This window comes from Anneissia japonica, unplaced genomic scaffold, assembly GCF_011630105.1.
Source record: "Anneissia japonica isolate Jap-2015-1 unplaced genomic scaffold, ASM1163010v1 scaffold352_len1594369_cov220, whole genome shotgun sequence".
Classification (NCBI taxonomy): domain Eukaryota; kingdom Metazoa; phylum Echinodermata; class Crinoidea; order Comatulida; family Comatulidae; genus Anneissia; species Anneissia japonica.
The window spans coordinates 295,699-311,344 of NW_022751928.1; the positions used below are offsets into that span (position 1 = coordinate 295,699).

General features: G+C 34.2%; 1 protein-coding gene across 2 annotated transcripts; it reads left to right on the plus strand.

The window, feature by feature from the left end:
- The first annotated feature begins 4,757 nt into the window (after nt 1-4,757).
- On the plus strand, nt 4,758-14,109 carry LOC117121966 (tRNA (uracil-5-)-methyltransferase homolog A-like). 2 transcript variants are annotated; one of them, XM_033267409.1, is made up of 16 exons: nt 4,758-4,971; nt 5,859-6,215; nt 6,408-6,496; nt 6,586-6,661; nt 6,945-7,060; nt 7,632-7,781; nt 8,559-8,607; nt 8,857-8,956; nt 9,192-9,409; nt 9,744-9,853; nt 10,239-10,330; nt 11,675-11,796; nt 11,962-12,037; nt 12,201-12,320; nt 12,725-12,821; nt 13,231-14,109. In XM_033267409.1, exons 2-16 carry the CDS (start codon nt 5,886-5,888, stop codon nt 13,502-13,504), a joined length of 2,019 nt encoding a protein of 672 aa, XP_033123300.1. In that variant the 5' UTR covers nt 4,758-4,971; nt 5,859-5,885; the 3' UTR covers nt 13,505-14,109. The 2 variants fall into 2 exon arrangements, with proteins under 2 accessions (XP_033123300.1, XP_033123299.1); XM_033267408.1 differs by having other exon boundaries at nt 4,759-4,932.
- Nucleotides 14,110-15,646: the final 1,537 nt, after the last annotated feature.

Genomic DNA, 15,646 nt, shown 5'->3' on the forward strand with positions numbered 1-15,646 from the left:
CGTAACTGCCCATTTTTACACCTTATTCCCCCAGTTTTTAAATATTAAAAAATCTGTATCTCATTCACCGTTCCCCAGTTTTTGGTCGAACAACTTTTTTCTGTCTTAGAAAAATCAGTTCTACAACATATCAAAAAAATTTTTTCCTCCGGAACCTGACTTTAAGATTCTTGTCTCTGGAGCACACTTTCTTTAAAACTAGACACATTCAGAATAACATTTAGGCACATTTAATATGTGTACATATTACGAAATATTTAATATGTTGAAATGTCATACATATTACAGAACATCTAGTGTTGAAGGATAGGGATAAGGCAATTATTTCTTGAAATATTTATAGTGTAAAAATCCATTTTGATCAAATATCATTCAGTTTATCACTTTATTCCACATAACAGTACTGTTTTATAGAAAGTATGTAAAATTATGAGAAGGTACAACAGTTACTTTCAGGTTTGATTCAGGTCTGTGTGTGGGTGGTTGGGCTGGAGTGTATTTATGTGTGTGCATGGGTTGGGAAGGGGGTGAACATCCATGTTATATGGATCTACCCACCAGCTACAAATGCAAAAATATCCATAATTTGATCAACAGTAAACTTTCAGCAATATCTTACTGACAAGTAATGTAAACCTCATGTTCTGTTTACACTAGAAGCTGTTTGAGCTCTGTCAGTAAATTATTTAAAGTCCGGGCTTGGGAAGAACTTAAATTTCACCGATATGTTACAGTTTTCTTAGATGTTACAAGAGGGATGTTACATAAGCTGAGTCCTTTAATTCAAGATAAAAAAAAAATATGAGCATGATGGTGTAATACCACCTCATATATGGGCATAATGATGTCATTTTACACCTATATATGGGCAAATCAGGTACAGGTATGTGTAACATAAAAAAGTATAGTGTGAATGGTACTTTATGCTAATTATGTTTATGGTACCAGTTCACAACTTACAGTAGTTCGGTTGGTGTCTGGCGTATTTCACCATAGTAAGGGCTAAATATGAAGCACCAAGAGAAGGGTTCTATGATTCCCAAGGCACCATGAATAATTATATACTGTATATGATATGTTGGGCTTAATTTAAAGTGTCTAGAGGATCTGTGATCCACAAGACACTGTATATGTATGATGTCATAAATAATGCCACCAAAATTTTGTATTAGTAAAAACACCACAAGGCACTTTATAAAGCAAGTAATAGACTTTAATCGTGATCGCGGACTCATTGAGCCCGATCGTGTAGCAAACATGTTTCGAGAAAACGATTCTCATCATCAGTGCGAATGATGACAAATTTTGCCAAAGATTATATGGCTTTATACACATGTTTGTATACGATCAGGCTCAATGAGTCCGCGATCACAATTAAAGTCTATTACTTGCTTTATAAAGTGCCTTGTGGTCTTAACGCATAAAACTGCATTTTGCACAGGAGTACCAATTTGAGAGAAGCTCCTTCTGCGAAGTCTAGTTAAATGAGCTTTTCTTAACGCATAAAACTGCATTTTGCACAGGAGTACCAAGTTGAGAGAAGCTCCTTCTGCGAAGTCTAGTTAAATGAGCTTTTCTTAACGCATATAATTGCATTTTGCTCAGGAGTACCAAGTTGAGAGAAGCTCCTTCTGAGAAGTCCAGTTTAATGAATTTATCTTAACGCATAAAATTGCAATTTGCTCAGGAGTACCAAGTTGAGATGTTCTTTACTGAAAGTCTAGTTTAATAAGCTTTTCTAAACATATTTTACTTATACATGTGTAATTATAGATACTGGCTGGATTGGTTCAGGTTTTGAGATTAATTTGCCATTGCATAAAGGCAGGTTGAGATGGACACAGAACTCAACGCGTTGATATGCTCAAGTGAAAGGAAATGACATGAGTCAAGTTGAGTTCCTTGCAGTTTTGTTTCGACCTGAGCTTGCTTTGAAAGAAGCGGGCACAAGGTTCATTTTACATCCAGAAATGGAAATCATAAAATTATTTATCATTTAAAAGGATGAAGAATCCTGTAGTTCTGATTAGCCATTGTTTTACTGCTGCTTTAATTAATTCATATTTTGCTAATGTTTATAGAAAATGTATTGGAATAAATCTATTGTTTATGGGTATTAAAATGTAATGAATTAATACTATATATGCTTTTTTCAAAGTGTATTTTGTATTTTGTTGACATAATTTGTTTCTATAAATACTGTATACAACTGTACTTTGAAAGCTTATAAACAGAAATTATTGTTAATGCAGTACAAATATTTCATATCTAATATAATGATGATATCAAAAAACAATAATAAAATATAAAAGTAATACCTGTAATTATAGTAATAATGAGGATGATGATAATAATAAAAAATAATTGGTTGATGATTAGGCTTACACACAGTATAGACTAATAAGATGTTGATCTGATAATAGGCCCAATATAAGTACAGGTATGATGTTATGATGGATAACACATCTATGACTAGTGATGTAATAAAATTTGTATATGAAGATGGTGATGAGGGGACTCTCCTATTATTAAAAGTATACTGCAGAAACTAGTCATAATTACATGAAGTCTGTCTACACATAGTAATAAACCACTGAACTAAAATACAAAGAATAACTTTACATTTTTACTTTACTTCCACCGCTCTTCTACTTTTGAAATCCTCAGGTGGTAGCTTTACAAACCTGAAATCAGTAAAAATAGGCCAATACTACAGTACTGTAAATTTTAATAATACTGTATTATCAATTCAATTCAAATTTATTTGAGCATAATTCAAACCATTACATATAACAAAACAATGAACAATGAAAAGATAATTTTGTAAAACATTTACATCCAGATTTTGAAATGAACAAGTCCCGGTAGCATTAAGTATTTTGTACAAAGACCCAGAGAAGACATGATGAAAAAAAAAAATTATCACGTACGTACCTATTATTATCACGTACGTACGTGATAATTACCATGTACGTACGTAATAGTAATACGTACGTACGTATTAATAATACGTACGTACGTGATAGTAATACGTACGTACTATTACGTTTATTATCACGTACATACGTGATAATTACCATGTACGTACGTGGTGGAAGCGGGGGGCCATTTCCCCCCACTTCTTTTACTGGGTGGCCTGCCCCCCCCCCCTCCACTTTTGTGACTGTTCCCAACACCAGTGTGACAAACATTTTACGAACGCTGCAATGCCATTATTATTATTATTATTAGTAGTAGTAGTAGTAGTATTAGTATTATTAATATTAGTATTATTATTAGGCCTATTATTATTATTTTTTTTTATTATTTGGTGCTTACACCTTGTTTGTTTGCGCCTTGTAAATTGACCTATTATTATTATATAATATAGATTTTTTTTTTTTTCATTTTCTAACGAACATTACAATTTACCTTTTAGAGTTGAGCAACTTAAATGTTGATTGACGTCTGTATACGTGCGTCTGTAAAGTTTCCTTGAAACGTAAACCCACCCTCGAGCATGAAGAAAAAATCGCCTGCATTCGTGACTGTATTTAGGCATATGGGGGGGGGGGGGTGGTAGACACTCTTAATGGAGCGACGTTCTAGTTCTCTTTATGCTAACCACGAAGATCAATAGTAAGTGTAACTGATTGGCTTATAGTAAACCTTAAAACTAGCGTAATTATAACCATATTTAAACTCCATCTAATTTAACGAAAACAAGATATTCAATTAGGCCATTTTCTAAAATAAAGTTCTCTGAAGGTTAACTACAGAATTTACAGTACACTTAATGTGTTATAGGTTGTAAAAACTATTGAGTAAAAAAAATCTTTCGAATAAAAAATCTTTCGCTTGACGCTAAATTAATCATTTATGAAACAAAATGATAGGCTATGTCAAGTGTTAAACAGTGGCAGATTCAATGGGGAACCCAGTCAGCACGGGACCCCATCCTCCTATTTTTTTCAAAATTAAATTAAAAAAAATAAAAACACAAAATTGTATTCAATTTTTAATCCGAGACTGTGCCATTTCCGGCCATCTAGAGGTGGCATAGGCCTAATCATAATTTTTTCTTACCTCAGCCCCAACAGTTGTGGGGCTGAGGCGGATTGACATTCTATTTGCGCAAGACCCTCCCTGGAACCCCTCTATTTCGACTTCCTGGACCCGCCACTATTGGAGTATCATTTCCGGGCAAAAGTGAAGTTTTCGTCGGGGAACCCGGCATATCAAGGATAACCCTCATGATAAATAATCCATTGAGGTCGTGGAAGCAATCTCGACTTCGACTTTGTTCAGAAATCTGTGGCGCGTTCAATGGAGGGAGGATGCTCAATTGTTCAATTTTTTTATTTTTTTTATGGAGATATAAGGAACATATTCAAATTTTAAGTCAGAGTGTAAATTCCAGACATCTAGCGGGTACCATAATCACAAACAATGTTCTTACCCCAACCATGGTGGGATTGAGGCGGTATAGATTCTCCATCTGCTGAAGTACCCAGTGGCGGATTCAAGGGGACCCAGCCGGCCCGCCCCTATCCCCTAATATCGTTCAATAAAAAATGGAGATATAAAGATAATTATATTCAAATTTTATGTCTGGAAGTGTCATTTTCCCGCCATCTAGAGGGTGCCATAATCACAAATTTTCTTACCTTAGCCCCAACCATGCAAAATTTCGAAGACCCAGATGGGACATGATGAAAAAAAATATCACGTACGAAATTTTGCAGGCAACGCAAAGGTACAAAATCTGAGGTTTGCCGCTGTCGGTGTGTCTTCAATTTTTTCAGCAGTAAACAAATCACTTGACCCAGAGCAACCAAACCACGTGCTGTCTTCATGCTCGAGTAGTTTAGCAACACAAGTTGTTTCCTCGTCGTCCATGGGTTTCGTCGGAAGATACAGTGCAAAATTCAGCCCATCTGCTCAGCTATTTTGGTAGTTTATTTCAGTATATATTTTAATATGTATCTAAAAGTCAGTGTTACTTTGAAACATATATATTGTTTAGATTAAAATGTAAATATTTCCACCTAGGCCTACTACTACTAGGCCCCTAGGCATAGCTTTGCCTTTTTTTAGGCCTAGGTTGTTTACCAAATTCCATAGCTAGGCTCTGCAAGCTATAGGCCCCTATGCTAGGATAGGGCCTAGGCTAGACCTAGTCTGGCATATGATAACAGCAGAATATCCAAACATGGGATTGGGAATTATCCATTTAGAATTTTCCTCACCCCTGCTGGAGCTTCCCCTCCCTTGCTGTCAAGTTCCCCACTACTGGATAGATGTTCTCTACCCATGGGGAAAATAATTGCCCATCTTCTTTCTACTAGAAAATATTCTACTCCTGCCATAAATTATCCAAGCATCACATTCAATGTATTTAAGTGCCCCTGAATATCAGCCGACCTTCTAGGATACACTAAAAAGGAAGGGTCACCTTTATAAATGAGTTAAAAAAAAAAAAAATAACTCTGGGAAATTCCACATCTATTTTAGGTCTCCACATGTTCTGTAAACCTGAGATAATGACAGCTGCTACGTTTGGTCTAAAATTACATCATTATTTCAGCACATTGTGTAATCATTTTGGTGATTTCTATGTAACTCTAAAATATTATAAATATAAAATAAAAGTGCCTCAAGGTTGTGACAACGTGAGGCGCTATATAAATCCAGAATTATTAATATTATATTGCAGTATAAATTGTTTGAACTTGGGAGTCCATTTGTAGAGATTCAGTGGATTGCTTACATCCAGGAAAGCTATATTACATAATACTGTACTATATATGCTGCACTTCAAAGGTCTTAACTGACTACAGTAAATCTAATTTGTGTATTTAAATTTATTTTCATTTTAGCCTTTCTAAAAAATATTGATCATCAGTATGGAAGTAACTGAGTCAAGCAACAGTGATACTGTACAAAATGTAGAGGATAGTTCATCATTGGAAGAGGATCAAGCTACTGACATGAATGTTGATGAACCAGATGAGATGGCAGATAATACAGGTGTCACTGAAGATACAGGTGGTGTTCTTGATAATACAGGTGATCTTGACGAGAAAGATGGGGTAACAGACAGCACAGACGTTGCGGAAGGAACCAGCAAAGGGTCATGTGATCAAAATGTTTATGATTATACTCAAGGACAACATTTCACTTCAGAAATTTATAAGATTGAGATTCAAAATCTTCCAAGACATTTTGGCTTTAAAGTAAATGCAGTTTCAAATATTTTGTAGTTAAATAATCATCATACCCTTTCCCACTATTGTATTTCTATTAGACCAGTTATCAACTGTATTTCTATTAGACAAGTTATTCTAATTTTTAATGAATAATTATAATCATTATTAAAAAAGAAATAATTTAACATTCTAATGTCTCTTCATTGTCTGTTTCCATAGCAACTAAAAAAGATGATCATCAACTTGAACCTTAAACCAAAGAAGGTGAAAGCTGTTAATCGAGGGACATACGCGTTTGTCACATTCATGTATGTATCCTCAATTGCTATCATGTTATTATTTTGTATATAAAATTTCATTATTTAAATTTTTGTCATTATTTAATTATATGTTTAAGGTGTGAAGAGGATCGTCAAGAAGCTTTGAGGGTTTTGAATGGTCACAAATGGAAGAACCAGATATTGAAAGCAAAGGTATGTTTTTTACTTTATTTGGAAAAAATATGCCTTTCTATCAGCGGCACAAATCACGCATAGCATAATGACGGTGTGTTTATAAAGACAATATTTAAAACAAATAATATAAATAGTAATAAGGCAACTTACTTTATACTTACTGCATCACTGCAATTTTTTATAAACTGAATAAAAACATTGTGAAAACTAAAATAAATGTTGTAGAATAAATGTGTTGAGTAAACGAGGAAGCATCTAGCACATAGAAAGTATGATGTTAATTGTAAAAAATTATCTTTAGCCTGCTAAGCCTAAAGCAGATCCAATGGCGGCAAAGAGGAAACAAGAGAGAAGTGATAATGAACAAGGAGCAGCTAAGAGAAGCAAGCAAGAGGGTGCACTTACACCTCAAGAAAGGTAACACAATGATGATAATGATGAGAAAATGTCACTCAATTTTTAGGAGGAGGGTTATTTACGAGGCCAGCAATTCTTTTAATCTTATTACCGATTTTTATTCATTTTTTACTGTTTTATCTAATTTCTTTAAATTTAATACAATTTTCGAAAATTCTAACTTGTTTAATTTGTAAACTTTTCAGCATTTTTTAAAATTGTGATTTTACTTTTTATCCTGATATTGTTTGTTGTAATATGTTTATATTATTTAGTTAGAGATTTTGTTGTAGTATTTGTTGTACTGTAATATGTTTATATCATACAGTCAAAGATTTTGTTGTACAATAATAGGTGGCTCTGTTGGAGAACAGTACATATCCTATTGAACAAATGTCTTAGCTAAAGAATATAGAAATAAATAAATGTATAACATAATAATGATAATGAGGACGATAACGTTGATCATGATGGATGAAGATAATATTGATGATGACAATGACAACAATGGTGGACATGGTAGTGGTGGTCATTTGTATTGGTACCTTAATGGTGTTAATGAAGATGATTCATTTGAATTGTTCATCATCAGATTATGTAATGCAGTGATTCCTTATTGGAACAAACCTTATGAGGAGCAGTTAAAGTTGAAAGAGGAGAGTATGAAACAATTCATAATCACCCTCGGAAAAACCTATGAAAGGCAAATACCAGAGGTCAAGCCGTGGCTTAAAACACAAAGGTTAGTCCTATACTGCAATCCTCACATCACTGGAGCTGGCATGCTATGGGTGTCTGGTCCCAAAATAATAAGAATACATAGCTTAACAAGTAATTGAAACATCTGCCCTTGAGGTTGGGAACTGAACTGTTCCTCTGTGCTGAACTGCTTCCAAATGTAGGACTTTCCAAATCTAAACATGTCAAAAATTGCTTTGAAATTTTGTCGTGGTCATAAGAATCAGTAACAGTCATTTAATGTACAACATCCTAAGCTCCCTGAGGAGTCAATCATGAATATTTTGTAGGTTAATTAGACTAAATATTCAGTATATAACTTTGGAATCCTACTAGTCCTTGGTACCAAAGAGTATAAAACTGCAAGATGTCCGACTGCCAGGGATTCTTTGGAACGCAATCCTATTTCAAAAAGTACTACCCAAAAGGGGCGTGGCCCTTAAAAGAACGTAAAGTGCGTTTATATCGAAAGCGTGCTGCGTGTCTAGAATGTATGCTGGAATTCAAAACGCAGCACGCGTTCCATACGAATGCCTTTTACGTTCTAAATGAAGGACACGCCCCTTCGTGGGAGTACTTTTTTAATGTTCCATTGCCTGTATACAAAATAAGGGCAGTCGGACCTCTTGCAGTTTTATACTCTTTGTTGGTACTCATGGGCGGTGAACTCCTGGTTGGAGAAAGCCAGACAACTAACATACTCTCTGCTTAGATATCATAGGCAAAATATTTTGTCAACTGTTACGTAAACTGATGGAAATTTTGTTCCTTACCATTTCAGATTGAAACATAATAATTTATGTTGTGAACTTCAGTCCATCATACCAGCTGTAAGTGTATTTTTAGTGTTTACTGGTTTGAAAAAATCTTATGCTACACTTTCATCATCAACGTTATCATCATCATTCCCTTCATCATCATCGTCTTCAACTCCATCATCGTCATCTTTATCATGGTTATTTGGCTGTAAAGTATTGTAGGGAATCTGGTATGTAGGTCATGTATGACATGCAGGGTCTCTCCGGTTTAAAGACTGTATCAACCAGCAGTAGTCTGAGCTTTATTTTTATTAATTACAGGCGGCAATTAACGAATATCGCAATAAATGTGAGTTTAGCGTTGGAAGAAGTACTGAACAACAGGACAACACAGTAGGCTTTAGACTTGGCAGATATAAAGGTACTGTAATTCCTCAATACATCTTTTTAAATGTGAGAACAGGGATTATTCAATCAGATACAGTAATTAAAATATAGATAACAATGGACAGATAGATTGATTCAGTCATTACATATTTAGTATTAAAGTACAGTACTCTTCCAATACACGTGGTTCAGTAAAATACGAAATTTAGAAATCTAGTTATATATTTAAATAATTAATATTAAAATCTTTTTTGAACTTTACATCTTAGGTGGAACTGTAGATGTTTTGGAGCCAACGTGTTGCTCTAACGTTCCAAGCAGTATGAAGAAGGTAGCTGCCGCTTTCCAGGAGCATATTAGGACAACTGGTCTAGTTAGCTACCAACCGCAGACTCACCGGGGCTATTGGCAATTGCTGGTAGTCAGGACAACGCTTGAGAACCAGATCATGGTCATCGCTCATGTACATCAACAGAAACTATCAGAGGTAAGGTCGTTGTGATCATATACAATGGAAATAGCGGGATCACCTTAGAAGAAATACGCTTCTAGCAGGGATTCCATTGAAAGAAACAACATTTTTAGCTCTGATGAGGAGCTCTAGAAACACTCAGCTGATTGATTAATCTTTTTTAGCTCTACTGCCTCTATTATACCGCCCTCATTAGACTGATTGATTAATAGATGTTTTTTAGATCTACTGCCTCTATTATACTGCCCTCATTAGACTGATTGATTAATAGATGTTTTTTAGATCTGCTGCCTCTATTATACTGCCTTCATCTGAGCTTTTGAGATTACGAGAACTTGTTCTCTTACAGGATGCGATTTCAAAGCAGAAGAGAGACTTAAGGGATTTCTTTGTGGAAGGAGACGGGAAGTCATGCTGTGTGACATCACTGTATATTCAGCTACACAAAGAGAGAGAAATGTTTGCTATTCTTTAATAATAATAATAATATATAGGTTATTAATATAGTGCCCTATAATAATTTCTCAGAGCGCTATTACTCACAAAATGTAATAAATAAAAAGACAAATTAAGTAGTAAAAAGATGCTTTTTTAGGTAGTCATTTCCCAAATGAATGAAAATTTGAGACTTTCAAATTTATCTGTTTTTCTTATTCAAACATATTAGTCTCATCATTTCTCATAATATATAGTACAAAGTTTTGTTAGAGCTATATTTGGATTTACTTATTTATTATTGGTATTTACCATGGATTTGTATTGTTTATGGTGTGCAAGCAAAGATATATTATCATGATTCATTATATAACTTAAATTGCTGAATGTTTATTGTTGCTATACACAGTTTGCCCTTGGAGCATTTATGGGGAGAGAAGTGTATTTACGAGCACATGATGGGATTACAGTTTCGCATTTCACCGGAAGCATTCTTTCAAGGTTAGTCATCATGACATGTGTTATGATACAGGAAATCTGTCTCTCTGCACCCAAGGGTATGAACGGATACCGCATGTGATATGAATGGTTTTTAATTAAATTGTGAAACTATTAATTATCTGCTAGTTGAAGAGGTTACACTTTTGTGTATGAAAGATTCATTAATCTATATTATAATTATGCTTATTTCTAAAGCCTACAATCAATACGAAAAACCCAGGACCTCAGATAACATCTGGGATTCGAAATCTACCGGTCTGAAAAACTGTAACAGCATAGATCATCTGTCTCCATCTCATGAAGTGTATATACAGTAATTCCAAATTTCAGCTTAATTGAGGGAAAAAAGAATGACTTTTACAGTTGTTTTTCACCAGAGTAGCTGTCTTGCGATCACATGCTCTTGTGTCATCAGTTGTTTTGCAGTGTCATAATATTTCACACGATCATAGATACTCAATAGATAACTGTCTGGAGGATATTCCCAATCATGCATTTAGGTTTGTGCCACCGTGTGGTGTGACTCACTATAATGGAAGACTGCAATATAGAACGGTGTAATTTGAGATAGATGCATGGAAATTCTGCTCCACCAGCTGTGGAATTTGAAAAATATACCTGACAGGGATGAATATTTATGGATCACGTTTCTTGGTTTTCACAATAATTTAACCAAAGATGTATTTACGTAAGGGTCTAGGCCTAATGATAGATTTCCTTAGTACGTGTATTTATGATACTGAATTGGCAGAACTGCACATTGTGCAACTTTTTCTGCTCCCTGGAAAGTATCCCTGGCCAGTATCCCTGGCCATTGCTGCTTGAACATGCACGACCCATACATTCAATGCCATACCATTCTACCAGGTACCTATTTATACTCCTGGGTGGAGAGAGGCAAACGTAAGTAAAGTGCCTTGTCCAAGGACACAAGCAATGCGACGAGCATCTGTCTCGAACTCCTCATCTCACAATCAGATGCTGTGCCACACGCTCCTACAATAATTAGTCTGTAATTAGGCCAATTTTCTTTCAGTGGTTCTCTTTTATCAAAACTAATCATGACATTTTACTCACAGTACTAGAGGATAGGCTAGTGAAGTGAGCTCACCCTCTAGTAATAATAAAATTTATAAATATAATAAACAGAAAAACTAGCACATAGCGACTAGGTAGTATGCGCTACGCAAATAAAATATATATTCCCACTAGTTAAATAAAACATTGCCTGTATCTTTAATAAAAAATGCTTTTAGAATGTTCAGTGATAGTGTATTGCATGTAACTGAGCAAATGATTTTGAATTTTAACGGTTTATGTTTTTTGTTTTTTTTATGGTTTTAGTAAACACCAAAGCAGCTGAAGTTCTTTATAAGACAATTGCAGATTGGTGTGGTGCAACTAAGCAAACAACAGTTTTGGATGTGTGCTGCGGTACAGGAACCATTGGAATATCCATAGCTAAGGTTTGATTCATTTGTTTTATAATTCTGTATAATAATATATATATATATATATAGACAGGTAGTGCGTTGATTGATTGAAAATTCAATCAACTAATTCATCAAAGACATGTATTACATGCTTATAAAAATTAGTCTGTTAGTCAGTGTTTTTTATTTTGTTTTTAGAATGTTCATAGAGTAATTGGTGTTGAGATGAATGAACAAGCTACCCATGATGCAAGAGAGAATGCCAAGCTGAACGGTGAGCAACAGAGTCATATGACTAACTTAAAATATACATCTGTAAACTGTTGTAAATATATTAAAGAAGTAAACTACACTGAAATCTTTGTTTGAATATGTATGCAAACCATATACAGTATAACCTTTGATATTATATTTAGAATTTGTTTTTTATGTTTCAGGTATTGACAACATTGAATTCCATTGTGGTAAAGCTGAAGATGTGATGCCAAAACTTACAAATGGTTTAGATCATTGTAGGGATATCATTGCTATAGTTGATCCTCCAAGGCCAGGTTTACGTAAGTTACACATTTTTTAATGATGCTATCAAATACATAAATTCCACAACATTCAATATTGTGACATAATAAGTTATTTATTTCAAATTCTGAGTGGCTTGTTAATGTGATGGCATTGGTTTCATTGTGGTCAATATAAGATCCATAAATTACATAAATATACATTGAAAATGAAGATAAATTTATAAGTAGAAGGAATAGAATGTTTCAGCCCTAGAGGGTTCAACCAGGGTGCCTAGGTTAGACTTGGCTAATCTAGAAAACCCCTTTAAGGGATTCTGGGATGCAACTTAAAAAAGTTATTTGATTGGAATTTCAATAGTAATTTGGGTGTTTTAGTCAAAATGTTAGTTGTAACTAACTGTAAATATAAATATTAAATATTGTTTTTTTTTTTCATGCAGATAAGAAAGTAATTGAGGCAATCAGAAGATGTGCCTATTTGGAAAAGCTTATTTACGTGTCCTGCAATGCAAACATCGCTATCGGAAACTTTGTCGAGTATGTACTGTATAATTTTATTTATTTCATTTAGTACACTCACTAATTACAGGTTGGAAGATGCTCATTAAACTAAGCTCAGAGAGCATTAGCTCTGTCGCTAATCAGGTGGTAGCCACTGTGTGTGCGCTGAACCATGGAAATCTCTTGGACACTGGTTCAATTCCCAAAGCTGCCCTCCGTGTGTTTGAATAATGTACCGTCTTTCGGATGAGAGATGGCCCATGTGCATGTGCATATGAACGCAGTAGGGGATTGTCTTCCAGTTTACTGCCCAATTACCACTAGAAAGATCCCACAGGAAATAATATGTTTACTTTTTTTAGTCTTTTGTATTTACACCAAATAAATCAAAACTAAGTACCAAATGTTTGTTAGTTATAATTATTTATTGTGATTTTATTTTCAGCTTGTGCAGGCGTATATCGATTAAAAGTAAAGGAGTTCCATTCCGACCCGTGAAAGCAGTTCCTGTTGACCTCTTCCCTCACACTCCGCATTGTGAACTAATGATCTTGTTTGAGCGTGACCTCGGCAAATCTCCTGTTAAAAACAATGACCGTCCAGAAACATCACAGGATAGTGGGGGTCATGCGACATCAGGTGAAGGGGAATCAGAAGTACTCCATGATGGTGTGGAACAAGAGGCAACCTCAGTGGATGAGGAAGCATCATCATCTTAACTACACATACAACTACTGATACTTGAGCGGTGTCGTGGAATCTAATATTTAAATGTGGACCATCTGTTGTGCAGTTTATATTAGAGATAACAATAATTATAAAATGCTGTATTTTCTCAGTAGCAATTTAAATAAGATGTAGTTTATACTTACGAGTTTGTTATAAAACTATGATTTTTAAAAAATGCAATGAGCTAGAAACATGGAGCTATATATACAAATATATATAATTCTATAATTATATAAGTATAAGTAACTCAAATTTCAATTTAGTGTTTCAGGAGTTTTAATTCCAGTTGTGTGTCTATGTTATGCTTTGCTTTTTATTTTTGTTTGTTATTTTTCTTATGTGCAAGGGTATACAAGTACAGGAGTGGGTGGCATCTGTCTAAATGAGAAAATTTGGTTTCAATTATATTTGTAGAAACTTTGATCCTTGATTAAATGTTGATCATGCATTTGGAACATGACTATAGCCAAAATAGTTGCCATGACAAACTAAGGAAAAATAATAATAATTGAAAGATTATCGGCTAAAGCAATTCTCTAGAAGCTGCAAGAAAAGATTTTGTTTTTATGAAATAAAAGCAATATCAAAATGCTAATATTTTGTATGTGATTTTGTGTATGTTTATAACATTGGTGATTATTTGATTTATGGAGGATGGTAGCCTGCTAGTACAGTAGTTAATAATGACTGGTCTTTCAAAAAGGTGCTTTACAAATCTCTACCATAGGCAGATTCAAGGGCAGAGGGACTAATGGCCCAGTCCCCATGAATATTTGAAACTTTTTTTAATGTGGAAAAAAAAACGAGATTACATTCAAATTTAAGCCTCAATTGCTACCATGGTGGGGCTCAGGTAGCCTGGACCCTCCATCTGTAAAACTACCTTCATAGGCTCCTTTTTTGAATTCCTGGAAATGTCACTGCTACCTTATTATACTGTATATTACTATATATTATTACAGTATTATACTGTATTTATTCACACACTATTTTCAATATCACCATCATCATCAGTGTCATCATCATCAATAAATTAAATTACCATTAAAGACTTAAAGAAAAACACTCGAACAGAAAACCAAAGTTTCAACTGGTAACACCCTACATTTTTATTCACCCATTGTGTTCACCGACATCTTCACCATGCCTTCTTTTTGCTTTTAATTTCAGAATCTTACGGAATTCTTTCAGATTGTTTCCAAACAAATTGCTATATCTGTCATAACAGAATACTTAACATGAAGCAGTAATGTTGCTTAAATATTTCAGATCCAGACCAGATTAATATTTTACATTCATAAAAGATAGTGGAAACTTATCAGAAAAATATCTCCTAACATATTTATCAATATTAAGTAATTTATCAGGAATTAATGAAGTGTAGACTACTGATGAGGCAGTAATAAAATAATATAACTGAAATGATTGTACTTTACCTAGGGGCATCTTTTAATGAATTTGTACCTCCTAATTTTCCCAAGTCTATCGTTTTAATAATTTCTTGCCTCACTAAATACTATTCTATGTAATTAAAGTACATTTCAACCTTATTTTGTATACAATATATTTTCTTGACTTCTAAAAATGCAAGTATAATGGACCTTAAAGCTAAAATTCTCTCAAAAATCTATGAATTTATTGAACTGCTTTCAAGGGGGAAATCAGAAAAAAAGGGGGTAATCAGAAAAAAAGGGGGTGGGTGGTGCTTAACAGTAAGGAGCCTCCACATCTGGATTCACTACTCATAATATTATTTTATGTACATAACATTCAGAAGAAAAATTCAACTTTGATATTACACAAAGATATTCATATTAGAACGTTCTTACAAAACATCAATGCATCATCATCATCACCCAGTATCATATGGAAGGTGCTTGGAAAAAGCATTGTTGCATTCACAACAACCTGCCTTTATACTTTGGTGTATCTTCAGTTTATATAACTATGTAAACAAAAAAATTGCACTCAATAGGACTGAACTAACTAAATCTTAAGGCATGGCACTTAACAGAGCCACCACCGTGAGACGAGACTCCGGGTAACCACAACATGGCACCAAAACTCCTATACGTTATTGGTACTTTTTCTTGCATATTTGCATAATTTTTGGTCAAAATCACTTAAGTTTT